Source organism: Psammomys obesus, unplaced genomic scaffold (assembly GCF_907164565.1).
Source record: "Psammomys obesus unplaced genomic scaffold, mPsaObe1.curated_primary_1811, whole genome shotgun sequence".
NCBI lineage: Eukaryota > Metazoa > Chordata > Mammalia > Rodentia > Muridae > Psammomys > Psammomys obesus.
This window is the reverse complement of record NW_026596073.1, coordinates 15570124-15585751: the sequence shown is the minus strand read 5'-3', so window position 1 is coordinate 15585751 and position 15628 is coordinate 15570124. Positions and strand designations below refer to the sequence as shown.

Genomic DNA, 15628 nt, shown 5'->3' with positions numbered 1-15628 from the left:
CCCATTCATCCATCTATCCATGCATCCATCCATCCACTCACCCATCCATCCATCCATCCATCCACCCACCCATTCATCCATCCATCCACTCACCCATCCATCCATCCATCCACCCACCCACCCATTCATCCATCCATCCATCCATTCATCTATGTATCCATATATATATATATACATAATGTCTATCTATCATCTCTGTGTATCTCTGTTTTAGCTTTTAAGGCAGATGTGGAAAAATGAAGCAAAAGGTAGAAAGTGTCATAATCATAAAATGTGAAGTTTTGGTTAAAAAGAAAAAACATAAAGTCACCTATTCTAACCTTCTTTCAAATCTGGAATTTCCTCCTAGCAAGTAGCACCCCTGACTGCCTGCCTTAATCGAAATTAGCTGAGTTGCTTCCATGAACAACGGCAACACCTTACACCCCACCCCACAGGATTTCTTTAATATGTCAAGGTGGAAGGTGCCTTCCTTCTAACTTTGACTCACTAGATCCAACTGAGTCAGATATCGGTTGCCTCTAAAATTTCTCTTTTTTGTGTCTTTCTATCATTTCTCCTAGGATTAGCTTAGAGTCTGGAGCATTATGGTCACATCTGGAGACAGTTCAGTCTTTGTATTTTGTCTTGCAAATGTGTCTTTCAGAAGTGGCAGGGGTCTGCATTAGAGCCACAGGGCTATTTCCTGCCTTCTTGTGTATAGCCAACACTTAACTAGTGAATAACATACTTCTGCTTCTACTAAACTTGGGTCCTATACGAACCATTTTTTTTCTCACACAAACAAATTACTCAAATCACTCTCAAACAAATTACCCCCCCCCTTTTTTCTGTGCTTATCTATTTTTTAATGTAATTTCAGGATTTTAGACTTGTTCTGCTAAATTCGGTAGCCTGTTTCAACACACTGAACTTGTTTGAATGAGACCAGATCCTCCAGGACTGGAGTTACAGGTGGTCCTCTGGAGGGCATTCAGTGCTCTAAGCTTCCTCTCCACCTCCTCAAGCATGCTTTCTTTATGTATTTCACAGGTGAAGGAAACGTTGAGTAAGGGGTCCACACAAAGAGACGTTCACTGCAGTTCATTTAGTCAAAATGTATTTATCATCAGTCTCCAATGTACCATGTAAGGCATTAAATAATGAAAGTGATTCATTAGCTTGCTCTCCTGAGGAAAAGTATGTTCAAACTGCCTAGCGTGAGTGAGGTATTCTCTAGATACAGCACTGTGTGGCCTTCTGACTTGTAAAAAGACATATCAGGACAGATACTTTATCAAATGTTTTCCTGAGATCAAGATTCTACCAGGCTAGCCGTGGGCTCTTCCAGTTATCAGAGGAAGTCAGCTGAGCCTGACCCTTGCTTCCACCCATGCTACCTCCCAGGGATCACCCTTGTTTTTCTGAGCATTCACGGTCCATCAGCTTCCAGTTGGCTCTGCAGCTTATTGAAGTCAGTGACAGGTCCTAGGAGCTACCACTACTGCTTCTTTATTTCCCAAGGAATGCCTTCATTCCCCAGTGAGCCTCTGGAATGTTTTGACCCCTCAGTACTTTAATGCTGTCTGCCATATTGTTTTAGTCACCTGAATTATCCCATTTTGTTGTGGTCAAGCACAGGGAGTGATTTCAGATTCACCAGACTTAGTTTGTGGCCATATCACTTGTAGCTAGTCTTGTGCTCCTCTCTGTACCTCAGCTTTCTCATTTGTGCTGGGGTTAACACTCTCTTCCTTTGAGATTTGTTGTAAGAACTTAAATTGGAGTATAAGGATGCCACTTGGAAATAATGAGGAAGGACCATGTAACTGCTAATGGCTGCTGTCATTGAATGAACCCAAAGGTTCCTAGTACCAATATCTGCAGAACTTACCCTACAAGGTTTCTAAAAGGAGAGACAGAGAGAGACTGCAGAACTTATCCTACAAGGTTTCTAAAAGGACAGACAGAGACTCATGTAGCTCAGGCTGGTCTCGATCATGTTACATAGCAGAAATGGCTTTGAACTTCTTTGGGATACAGTTTCTAAGACAGTATAATCACTTCTATTCTCATCTGCCTTGAACCTCAGTGTTCTCTTTGGAAGTTGAAAAATCTTGGTTTCTACCTTTAGGTAGAAGCCAAGAGTGTTAAACAGTCCACCTCTCCTCCAGCTGCAGTAGCCCAGTCTAGCTCAACACAGGAAGGGACATGTTTCTTTCTTATATTTTTCTTTATTTCTAACATAAATTTTCAAAAGATTTAAATCCTCTTTACTGATCATGTGGGTGTGGTGTATTCTGGGAAGTAGCCTTCCTGATAAGATCATCAAAAAGACATCTAGTCTTTTTGTGTATCCTTGGCCCAGTGTGTCCTTCCTCCCAGCTTTTGAACGTGTCCTTTTAAGAACGCAGTGTGTTGAAGGATCAGAGCCACACTGTACTTTCTCTCTTCATTTGTAATTTCAGAGTGAGGGCTTTATTTTACTCTTTGCACTGACATTATATTGGTCCTCTTGAGAAATCAAGGTATTTGTAGTAAAACTTACTCTGTGTCCTATGAATTTTCCTAGTCTCTGTTTCTGGGGTTTTAAGTCTATTTTTCTCTGTCTAGAGCAGCATTATCACTATCTGCTTTATTGTTGACATATCAGAAAGTTTCTTCCTGCTCTCTGAATTAGGCCTATAGTAGAAATTGTTTTTACTACCACACAAGAAAACAAAATTCTCAAGACAAGTGAGAGACCTACAATGTGTCTGACTCCCAAACACACACAGTGTGAAACAAATCTGTGCATATCTATGAAAATCCAAATGTTCCTAGTACCAATATCTATAGAACTTACCCTACAAGGATTCAAAAAGGAGAGACAGAGACTCATAGAGTCCAGGCTGACCTCAACCATGTTACGTAGGAGAGAGTGGCTTCATCTTCCAAGTACTGAGATTTCAGGCATTTGGAGTCATATATGTTTTTATGCTGTTCTGGAGACCAGATCCAGAGCTTCGTGTCCAGGCAAGCACCGTACCAACTAATGAACATACCCAGACTGAATTTTAGTTTATCTTTGTTTATCTTTACCTTAGTTTATCTTGCCTTGTGCTAGTGCAGTACCATATTTTGGTAAGGACTCAAGTTACCTGCCATCTGACTGACTAGCATCACAATAATCTCACAAGATTATCACTTAAAGACAGCCCTTTATCATCCAAAAAAATATTTTGTGTCAATCTCTGTCACTCCCCGCTCTGTAATAAAATTTTATCATTTCAGTTTTACAACAATTGCCCGTATAGATCAGTTTCCCACGTTTTTTAATACATTTCACCTCATTTCCCTAGAAATTCACATTCTTTCCTTATGGCATTATTTGAGCTGCTCATCCGTAGCCACTGGCTGTGGTGATTGCTGAGCGCTGTGGGAATGCAGACTTGCTCCTGGCTCCATTGTATAGGAAGCAATGTGTCTGTCTCCAGGATATCTGCGCCAAAGGTGCAGTGCTCTTCATGGACAGATGTTGACACATCTGCTGACCACAACAATCTTCTCTACATCAAAGGGAACTTTTTGGTTTTGTCTTGTGTTGTCTTGTTTTGTTTTGTTTTTCAGGGCTAGGGATCAGATCGAGCCCAGAGTTTTCCCTATGGGAGGCAAGCACTCAAGTTATGTTTCACTCTTCAAACTGAAAATGTTGATCAGCCTCAACAGGTTTACAAGTTTTGTCAGACACTGTAATAACTACCCTTACAGAATACATTATTCTTAAGGCAGAGATTCGGGGGAAAGTTACACAGACTCTATAATGTTCTAATATTTGACAAAGCTAGAAAAATTAGTAAGAAGTGATGAAGTCAGAAAAAAGTAATTTTCAGGTTCGCAACATAAAGGAAGGTTATCTTAGAACCATCATCAAACATATCATTCAGGCATTTGTTGTTCTGAGTGGAAAATTAACATCTTGATAAATACTCTTCCAGAATAGATCCTGATTCAAGATTTTTAAAAAAAGTTTATTTAAAAAGTGCACTGAGCACCAAGGAAACATGGGGGAGTGGTGACAGAGAGAAAAGAACATAGTCAAACACAGCATTATTAAACCACTTTCACAAAAGATAACTGGAGTTTAATTCACAGGAAATTCTATAAGCCACATATTTCAAAATTATCTCACCTGTGAGGGTTGGAAACCTAGACAGTTATTCTCTGGTGTCATGTGTTCAGTTACTCAGTGTCCTGAGTTATTTTCTCAGTGCCTCCTGTCAACCTGGAGCATGTATTTGGCTTTTCCTACTTCTGGGGAAAGAGCCCCAGGAGAGACATGGCTCTTGAGAGTGGGCTTCTGAACACACTAAAAGGCCCCAGGAATTATGAGTGAGACGGGCTCTGTCAATGTCGACTGCAGACACTTTGAGAACACCAATGCTAAGTCCCTGAGTCTACAACACAGGGATGTAGACAGAGAAAGGACAGAGACACAAGTGACAATGAAAGAGCAGGAACATAAATTGACAGCTAGTATTCAAACTGGACTTTCTAAGCCGGGCGTGGTGGCACATGCCTTTAATCCCAGCTCTCAGGAGGCAGAGGCAGGCAGATCTCTATGAGTTTGAGGCCAGCCTGGTCTGCAAAGTGAGTTCCAGAACAGGCCTATTACACAGAGAAACCCTGTCTCAAATAAAAAAAAATAAAAAACAAAACAAAAACCTTTCTCTTCTATTGTCATAGCTTTTCTCTTTGCAGTGCTGCCTTTGTCGCTAGACCCCAGCTTCTTCCGTTTTTGGGGGGCTATGTTTACACTGTCACCACTAGCAGTTTAGCTGCAATCCTCTTGATTCAGCTTTTTTCTTTCAGTCCTTTTCTACACATTGATATACTATTCTTTCAAGCATCTTTTATAGCCGTACTGACACTCTTCTGGAATCCTTCTTGTTGGAATTATGTATCCCTGCCCTCTGTCGCCCTGGTTTCCTGTATAGTCCCCAGCATGGCTCAGCATCCAGTGGACTAATACAGTGGTTTCAAGTTCAGCAGGGCCAGCTATGGTTACTGAACTCCGTAAATGCACACCAGAAAGTTGGTCACCTTAAAACCTTTCCCCCTCAGTTTCTGCTGTACAGTCTTCAGATCTGCTCAGTTTTTCCCGACAAGGTTCCCAAAAATGGTCCCAAGTATCACCAGAATTCACATTTTCACCCTGAGCCTAGCTTGCAAACATCTAAACAGGTATTGAGTGAGACACAATAGGAAATCAAGACACAGTGTCAAATTTATCTCAGACTCCCAGGCCTCTGCTCAATGCAAAGAAGAAATAGAAAAACATACCTACAAAAAGCAGTAGAACCTAGTTCATGTTTTCCCATGAAAATGGATATCTGTGACGATGTATGACTAAATAAAAGCATTATAATAGCCAAAGGTGTCAGTCACACACTTATTTCCATGTTCTCTAAAGTCTCCCTCAGGAAGATAAATACTAGGTTTCAGTCACCCACTACTGTGTCACCAACCTGAAGCCCATTATGTAATAAGCCTCAGTAACATTAATAAAAGTTAATGAACTAGATAGGAATCTCAGCATAGTCTTAGATCCCCAATATTATTTTGTTTGCAGCCACAGTAGAGAACATGTCAGGAAGATTCTCTTGGGCTCATATTAGTGTGTTTTATAGAAATAAGTTCAAAGACTATAAAAATAAATCTATTAAAGTGAAGGAAGGCTCAGTTTCTCTCCCCTACCTTTGTGGTCTGTAATGGATTTATTATTACTTGGCAGCTTTATCCATTCCTAGAGAAGATGCTATCGTAATAAACAAGTGTTCCGTAAAATTGAAAATCAGAGGAGCTAGAGAATACTGCAATTAACTAGTGTTAATAGAAATAATCGTGTTCTTCATGCTTCTTGCTAATCAACGTCTTAGCCTTGTATAAGTCTGTATTTGTGTGTGAGTATGTGTGTGTTTGTGATAATGCAGTGTGTGCTAGCACACACACCCATCTGTGCACACAGAGGCCAGAGGGGGATGCAGGTATCTGCTCTGTCATTCCATACCTTGTTCTGCTGAGAGAGGGTTTTTACACTGAAGCCGGAGTGAGGCTGGTGGACAGCAAGCCCCAGTCATCCTCTTGTCTCTGCCCCTCTGTGTCCCCCACCAAACACTGGGTTTATAGGCACATACAACCACACTCAGCTTGTCCTGGCAGCATTTGAACTCAGCTCCTCATGTTTATAGAACAAGCATTCTTACCCACGAAGCCATCAATCCCCAGCCTTGTAGACATTTTTTATTGTCATCTAACTGATTGGTCCTTATTAATTCAAAGGAGATGTTTATAACAGATTTTCTGAATGATTTAAGTTTTAAGATAATTGTATGAAATAGAGCATTCATGTGCTCTCAAATCCTAACTTGCCACTGAACTGTAGATATTTATTACATATATGTTTTTATTCAGATTGATTTCTGGAAACCAGACTCTGCTACACAAGTGAAACCTCTCACTACAGTTGACTTTCATGTTAAGGCGGAAGATGTCGCCACTGTGGAGAACTTTTTGGAAGAGAATGAATTTTACTATGAGTAAGTTTATGCTTGTACATTTTATAGTTATTAAAATTCTCTCCCCTTTTATCTAGGCCTGTTTAACTGCAAGTTCTTACCAGTGATAAACTAGCTGATACAAATTAATTATCTGTTGAGCAATAACAAGTTATGTAGAGACTGTTTGTGACTACTATAGTTATTGCTGGAGTGATCTTCCAGGATTCGTGGGGACTTATTTATTATTATCCTTTGGTCTCTAGTGGTATACTTTGCTGTCACTACTCATTCTTTGTTTCTGGGAGAATTCTATAGAAACTTGGATGTAAAACTACAGTTTACAGATTTTTTAAATTTGCTCCATGCTAATTCATGATCTGCTAAAAATTGCTAAATGATACAAGTCTTCTGATGCTCTTTCCCAAGATGCAAAAGGATATCTTTACTAGTATGATCTTTAATTTAAACTGTTTTTAATATTTCATTGTCATGATTCTTGATTAAACTCTTGACTAACACAATAAAAATTGTTTAAATGTCTCTTCCTGAAAGAAAACACCACCAGTAACTTTTCATACTTACTAAGTCTTCTTCAAGTCATTTGAACTGGACATTGACTGTTTTGAAAGAATAGCTACATCCTTTCTGTGAGCTTTGCTGTTGCCTTCACCCAACGCTGATTGCTGGATATCAGCACCGACCATGATTATGGCTTTATAGAAGAGATGTCTCCTGAAAGCCTTAAGTCTGTGGAGTGTTAAGGAGCCATTAACTTAGGATATATTTTTCCTGGGCATGAAGTGAGAAGCCATGTAACTTACATATTCTGTAGCACATCTTAGAATATAAAAACTAGGGATACAGCTCAACTGTATGTTCAACTTGCCTGTGCAAAGCCCTGGGCTCAGGCTTAAGAACTGAGAAAATAAAAGGTTAAAGTATGAATTACTTGCCATTTCTATTGGATCCTTCTTTCATTCAGAGAAGTCCGTCTGGGCTTGGCAGTATTTGTTCTTTCTATCGGGTGGTATTGAAATGGAATTGTTTTCTTAAAGTTTTCTGCCAGCTGATTGTTTTGGTTTTTAGATTCTGTTTTGCTTGTTCTGTTTTGGCTCAATGGCTTTTTATTATTAATTATCTTGAAGATCATTTTCCCAATCTTTTTTCTAGCCCAGGGTTTAGTATCTCTCTGTTTTCTTAGTTTATAGAGGTTGTAAATAGTTTTTGCATCTAGTTTTGAAGGCGTCTATGTAAATGACCAAGAACGGTGGCTTTTATTTCATCTCAGGACTGAAAAGGACATTGAGTATCCTCTAATCAAGGCCCCATTCTCAAGTCATGAAATTAAGGCCAGGCAGTGCATGATTTTTCTCAACTCCATACATACATTGAACTACACCATTACCTTGACCTCTTTATTCCCAATTCATGATTCTTTCTACTTCCTGTTCAAATTTTTAGCCTTCTAGTTTGGACACTGAATACAAAGAAAGCCCTTCTAAATGGGATGGGCCCTCAAAGGTCTCATCCTCATCCCCAAGTGACTGAAAGCAAGAACTCAATTTGTTATTGCTGGCTTTGGAGATGGAGGAGGCAGCCTTAGCCAAGGAATTCAGGAAGCCTTCAGGAGCTGCAAAACGCTCGTGAGGATCAGGTTCTCCTGTAGTAGGTCAGACAAGAACATTTCCACATTGATATTTCTCTCTCAGCCCAGGGAGACCTATGTGGGACTCTTCATCATCAGAACTATATACTGATAGACCTATCTTGCTTTAAAGCACTAAGTTTGAGATGAATTGCAGGAGACTAACTCACTAAAAATGTTTTCATAACTGTTCCAAAGAAAAAATTTCTTTGTTCGGTAAAACTCTAACATTGGCTCTTTTTCATCTTTTAAATATTAAGAGTTAAGTCATAAGAAAGAACTTGCTAAGAACTCACATAAGTCACTTAGTATTACCTTATTGCATTTCCACAAACAGGGACAAGCTCATACCCAAATTCACCAAATGGAGGGGGACTGCGTGAGAGGTTCAGAGGGTGTTCCTGATAGGTGCCCTTAAGTCTAACAGAATGAAAGAAGATTTTTACGGGTGCCTACTATTCTCTTGTGTCAGATAAAATCACTGGAAGGCTTAACTGTGAATGACAGAAGTTTTTGCAAACTGACCTTGTTCTGGAATATTCAGTGATTAAGGACATTGAGGTCTTTTTTTTCCCTTCCCAGCATACTTTGCACTCAAAGTAGTAATGGGAAATAAAAATAAATACATGAGCACACATACCCCTAATGTAGAAATGTTCAACTGAATTTATTTATAAGAATAAGCAGGACTTTAAGCTTCTTTCTCTTCAGTTTTAATATTGCCTTGCTATAAAATCATTAGATTATTAGGCTAGACAAACAGCAAAGAAGACACTAGTTTGGTTTTTTTGTTGTTTTTATTTATTTATTTTTATTTTACTCAACTTTTTAAATTTTTTTCTTTACAGTTTATTCATTATATATTCCGATTGAAGCCCCCTCCCTCAACTCCCCCAGCACCATGCTCCATCCCTCTCTTCCCCCATCCCCTCCCCCTAGTTCACTGAAAGGGGGAGTTCTCCACTATTGCCATCTGCCCATAGCTTGTTAAATCTCATCAGGACTGCTTGGATCCTCTTCCTCCATGGCCTGGCAAGGCTGCATTATCAGGGACAAGAGTGATCAGAGAGCAGTCACCTACCCATGATAGACACTAGTTCTTTAAACCCAGTGTCACTTGCCTAATAAATATTTAATACTGTTAATATTTCTGAACTTTCAACCAGCAAGTTGTTTTCCTAAAATCCTGAAGACTGGCCCTCGGTGGCCAACTTTCATAGCACATTGCTAGGAATGAGTAGGTCTCTGGGACATGAGGCATTTGTTCAGTGCTAAAAACAGGAAAACACTTGAGGTTTAAAAAACAAAATAAAATAAATATGCCTCAAATATGTACCATTGTGTGGATACCCAAGGCCCTGGGGCAAATGCCTGAGTATCAAAGAAAACCATTTCTGTGTTTAGGGTCACTAAAGCATGTGAAATATGGGCCCTGGAAGAGTCTCATGTCTCTCAGTGTCCTCAGTGGCTCACAGTTTCTGACTGATACCGGAATCTCCCTTAAGTAGCTCAGCTTGAAGAGCCTTAATAAAGGTCAGAAGTCAGTAGGAGGTGCTGCAGCATCTACTAAAGCTGGGGTTCTTGGCTTCATGTGTTTCACACTCAGAAACACCCGTTTTCACTCACACAGGGTATTGATTAGCAACGTGAAAAACGTTCTGGAAGCCCAGTTTGATAGCCACACCCGCGCCAGTGGACACAGCTACACCAAGTACAACAAGTGGGAGACGGTAGGGGGCGCCCCTCGTTCTGATACTTTGGGGAAGGTTTGGGCTGAACCAACAATATCACATTAATCCAATAGTAATTTCTTTTGGTAGATAGAGGCTTGGGTTCAACAAGTCGCCACGAAGAATCCAAACCTCGTCTCTCTGAAAGTCATTGGAACCACATTTGAAGGACGTAACATGTATCTCCTCAAGGTAACAATTTTTAAATGTAGCCTGAGCTCTTTAAATCAACGAATTCTGAATTCTGAATTCTGAATCAATGAATTCATTAGCATCTGTTCCACAGACATGCTTATCCCCTAAAAAAAAAACTATAGCTCAGATTCCTTGGATTCTTTGATTCTATATGCATTTTCAAATAATTACTTTTGATTTATTCAAAAAGAAAATCCAGTAAAATATGAGAAGTCTTATAAATTTTACCACATTGCTAGGCACTCTAGGTGATGGTCGACCTGATGAAAGTCCCCTCTCCCAAATGAGGTATCCAAATATGGTTGCGGGTTGCAAGCTTTCGTTGAGAAGTCATCTGTCAGGCTGTTCTCATTTATCAGACCACATTACAAGGAACACCAATAGTTTGTTTCCATCATCCTCAATGCTACTTTTGTCATGCAATTCCAGCAATAAAATGAAAAGACGAGAAATAGGTGGAGAGGGGAAAATGTTTATAAAATTTGCGATGATCATAATCACTTACAATTAGTCATCCAGTATCGTAGTCGGGTCTCCTAATAACAGGCTGAATATAAGTGCTTCAGGGTACAGGTAAGCAGGGAATCAAGCTTCTTGTGGCAATGTAGCCTAATAATAGTGCAAGATTTCAGCTCAAACCCAGTTTGAGTACTGGGCATCACCAGCTGATGTCAGGATTCACCTATTGAGGCCAAAGGGAGAGGATGTTAACCCCTGATTGCCATGCAGTAAATGACATTTCTCCTTTTCCTTTTGTTCACAATAGGTTGGCAAAGCTAAACCTAATAAGCCTGCCTTCTTCATGGATTGTGGTTTCCACGCAAGAGAGTGGATTTCTCCTGCATTCTGTCAGTGGTTTGTGAGAGAGGTGGGTTGACAGAATGATTTTTGGTAAAAGAAATAGAAAGTATTAATTTCAATTAATTCTTTTCCATGGAATTCCTAATATGAGAAAATATACATACACACGCACAAAAAAAAACAAACCATAATTCCAAGTTTCTGTTGAGGGAAATTAGTTTTAATATTTGTCAACACACCTTTGTAAGACATGCATTTTTAAGTTAAAAATTGGTTTTATTTCAATTTCACTAAATTATACTTTCTCACGTGTCTTTGGTGGACTGACTGACAGCAAAAATAGTAATCTGTCCTTTAAAATTGAATAAGTATAGATAAATCATCAGCTGACCATTGAATTCTCTTGATGAAATGAAATGTTCAAGTTTTCAAATATCCATGCAGTAATATTGATACAAATAGATACTTCATACATAAAAAAAGGAAGAAGAAATAACCATTTCTTACAGGATAATTACAGCAATATGGGCACAAATAATGAACAAAATCACACTTAGAGTATCACAGTTATAACGATTTTAGCAAACTCACTGAAGGGTGCAGAAGTTAGTGTATAAAATTTTAAGGAGATACAAGATATTTTCAAAGCCATAAAGTATGTTCCATCCAAAATATATTACTCCCAAAGTGAAAACTTACAATGAAAAAAAAATTTAAACTATTTTAACTGAGTTTTTAAGAATAATATCACCAGTATTAAATAAAATACTAATAACATGTAAGTCAGGTCACCTTTGTAGCCTTCTCTAAGTATATAATCTCCCCATAATCATAAGAAATAACAAAACAAACAAACAAGTTCAAACTTCAGGCCATCCACCAAACAACTAGACCAGTGCTTTTCAAGGATGTGAAAGTCATAAAAGATGAGGAGAGACTGAAAATTAACATACACCAATAGAGACTGAGGAAGTATGACAGCTGTCTATTTGGGTACACGCCTGTAATTCCAGGGTGTGGAAAATAGAGACAGAAGTCTAAGAAACTCAGGGACAGGTTCAATTACATAGCAAGTTTAAGGCAGTCTGGGCAACATGAGACCCAAAAGAGAGAGAGACAGTGGGGGAGGCAAGGAAAGCCCTATAACCAGAAAGGGATATTAGTAGAAACACTGATGAAATCTAAATAAAGTCTAAAGTTTAGTTTATAATAGTGTTTCCATGTCAATGTCTTTACTTCAATACCTCTACTGTGATTACAAAAGCTGATAACATTAGGGAAAGCTAAATAAAGAATATTTGGAAACTCCCTGTATTATTTTTACAGCTCTTTTCTAAATATAAAACCTTACATTGATATGTTCTTAAACTATAAGAATTTATTATATGAAATCTAATTTCTTTTCTTCAAAGGACTTCTGTATTAATTTGCAATGTTTTATCCAAGAAAGCCCAGAAAAAGGTTGGATTTAAATGCAGGCTGGCCATGAGGCAAAGAACCCTGCTTCTGTTACCAAAATCAACATGCATCCAGACCAAGTAATGGCCCATTCCCTCATCTTTTGTGATTTTCACATTGTTGAACAGTTTGGAAGGAGTGCCTCGTTCTATTTCATTCTCCCATGAAATCCCACATTGTCACTCACATACAGGCCACCCGTACCTATGGAAAAGAGATCCACATGACCCAGCTTCTTGATGAACTGGACTTTTATGTTCTGCCTGTGGTCAACATTGATGGCTATGTCTACACCTGGACTAAGGTACATGAGCTCAAAGGGACTTGTGAAATTCATACTGTTACTTCGTGTGTGTGTGTGTGTGTGTGTGTGTGTGTGTGTGTGTTTTGATCTAACTGTATAATCTACTTTCAGAGCCGGATGTGGAGAAAGACCCGCTCCACCAAGGCGGGAAGTTCCTGCGTGGGTGTAGACCCCAACAGAAATTTTAACGCCGGTTGGTGTGGTGAGTAAATACTGGCTAACCATTTTGTGCACAACATTAAAAAGCGTAAGGGGTAAAGTAGCCTAAGAAAACAATAGGTCAATATTGAAAACAACAAGTGTGCTTAACAGCCTCTGCCCAGTCATGCTCTCTTGCTGCCACGGCATTATTGCTAAGATTAATTACTGAATTCAGATGGTGAAAGTTTGACATCATCACTGTGACCAGTAGTTAGCTGAGTAGCACAGCCTGTGACCATGGTACATAGCAAAATTATAATACCCAGTGCCCTGGAACTGTAAAGGTTCTAACTAGGTACATGGACCACTGTAATTTTCAGAAAATAAAGTTTCAATGCAAAGTGGAGATGGACCTTTTGATTGTCTCAAAGTTCTGTCTCTGTGGCAAGCAGTTATGTATTAAAATAAGTTCACTTAATTTTGATGATGGCTATTGTCTTTAACCTGGCATGTGTTTCCTCTTCACTATGCTTTCTACTCCATATATCAATAAAATAACAGTGAAAGTAAAAGGGAAATTATATCTTTTAAAAAAACAGAAAAACTATAATGTTTTAGCATTCTAACTTTCTCAAAGCACAGAAAAGTTTATTGACTCATATGATACTGTATGGAGCAAAGCTCTGTATTGTGTTCCTAGATACATTAAATTCTAGAATTGTGCAGTTGACACACTTGAGACAATGTATCCATGTGTGTGATGTAGCTACAGGATCTAATATAATGACCACTTAGACACAATATTAAGTAAGTAGTCTTTTAAAGAAAATCGTGATGCAATTAAGTGATTACAGCAACATAGGATTTTTTTTCATGGTCACGATTAATAAGTAGTCCAGCCAGAACACAGGTATACTACTTGTCTTCATAAATACTGATGTTTTTAAAGGCCTGTGATAGAAATTGGTAGATGATAGATAGGTACATAGATAGATAGGTACAATGATAGATATTGGTGATTTCATGTGTATGCCAATGTAATATATGCATAGACAGATGGATAGATGATAGATAGGTACATAGATAGATAGATAAGAAGACAGAATATAGATATAGATAAATGATAGGATAGATAGATAGATAGATAGATAGATAGATAGATAGATAGATAGATAGATAGATAGATAAATAGATAGACAGATAGATACATAGATAGATACATAGATACATAGATGATACATAGATTCATAGATAGAGAGATGTCAGACAGATAAAGAATCATGAATTGTAAAAACTCCTGAGAAAATAGCTTGTATTATTTAGCTTCCTAACCTGAAAATCTGACGCATCTAACATCTCCCATGAGAACTTCAGTAGGTGACCACTGGCCACTAAAAGCGATACATGTTTTTGCAGAAGTGGGAGCTTCTCGGAGTCCCTGCTCTGACACTTACTGTGGACCAGCCCCAGAGTCTGAAAAAGAGACAAAGGCCCTGGCAGACTTTATCCGCAAAAACCTCTCCTCCATCAAGGCCTATCTGACAGTCCACTCCTACTCCCAGATGATGCTCTACCCTTACTCCTATGACTACAAGCTGCCTGAGAACCACGAGGAATTGGTGAGTGGGTGCAGTGGAAAGGAGGTGATTTCAGTGTTGAAACTGAAAACAGTTGTCAGAACAATTTCATGTTCGTTTCAGGAGTAGAAAGTGTGGGGGTGGGGTATTATGTTTGCATGTATATGCGTATATAGTATATATTAAGGAACTTAATTCTGAACAAACTAGATGAAAGAAATGGAATTTTGATACAGAGAACAATCTCCTTTGAATGTGATTTCTTTACTAATATTCAAAATGACAGTAGTTCCATTTAGCTTTACCACAGTAATGATTGTATTAGTTACTTTCTGTTGCTGTGATGAAATGCCCTGACAAAAAGCAAGTTAAGAAAAGGGTAATTTATTTTGCTTTACAGTTCCAGAGAAGATAAAGTCCATCCTGTCGGGGGAGGCAGGATGGGAAAATAATACTGGTCTTGCAGTCAGGAAACAGAAAGCTCTCACATTTCACCCACACATGGGAGACAGAGAAAGAGACAAGTGTGGCCAGGCTGCACAGCCACATATGGCTGTATTTACCAGTTACGAAAAATGTCACAATCGTTGGGTGACACACACAGGCTAGTTAACAGTAACAATACACTACTTCAAAATGAAAAGCAAGATGCTAAAAGAATATTGTTTAGAATATGCTAAAAGAATATGCTAAAAGTGTATTGTTAACAGTAACAATACACTACTTCAAAATGAAAAGCAAGATGCTAAAAGAATATGAGCTAAGTACCTTGTCCCACCACACACACTGAGCCAGGAAGAAAAAAAAAGAAAAAGACAATGGACCCAGAGCTGCCAGTCTAAGACACAAAGACCCTTCTGCATTAAAAATTATTCCAGCACCTCCTCCATCCACCCGTAACTCTTCTATTTCCTTTTCCTAGGAAGACCTATTTGTCCTCTCTATGCTCTCACTCCACACATAATCTCTGTGGTTTTGTGGATTGATGCTTATTTATCATTGACTTGAGAGCTAATGTCTAAAACTAATCAATTTCATACCGTATGTGTCTTTATGGGTCTGAGGTTCTCCACTCAGGATAATTTTTTTCTAGTTCCATCCATCTACCTTTAAATTTCATGATGTCAGGTTTTTGTTTTTTTTTTTTAATGGCTGAGTAATACTCCATTGTAAATGAACTACGTTTTCTTTATCCCTTCTTCTGTCAAGGGATATCTAGGTTGTTTCCAATTTCTGGCTATTATGAATAGAGTGGCAAT

The 15628-nt window shown here is 38.6% G+C and overlaps 1 protein-coding gene across 1 annotated transcript in view; it reads left to right on the top strand.

The window, feature by feature from the left end:
• Positions 1–15628, top strand: part of Cpb1 (carboxypeptidase B1) — a 31742-nt gene that overhangs the window by 1103 nt on the left and 15011 nt on the right. The window contains exons 3-9 of the mRNA XM_055626226.1: positions 6433–6557; positions 9794–9893; positions 9984–10085; positions 10855–10956; positions 12541–12651; positions 12763–12853; positions 14209–14411. Coding sequence (XP_055482201.1) covers positions 6433–6557; positions 9794–9893; positions 9984–10085; positions 10855–10956; positions 12541–12651; positions 12763–12853; positions 14209–14411 — 834 coding nt within the window. The remainder of the gene's footprint in view (positions 1–6432; positions 6558–9793; positions 9894–9983; positions 10086–10854; positions 10957–12540; positions 12652–12762; positions 12854–14208; positions 14412–15628) is intronic.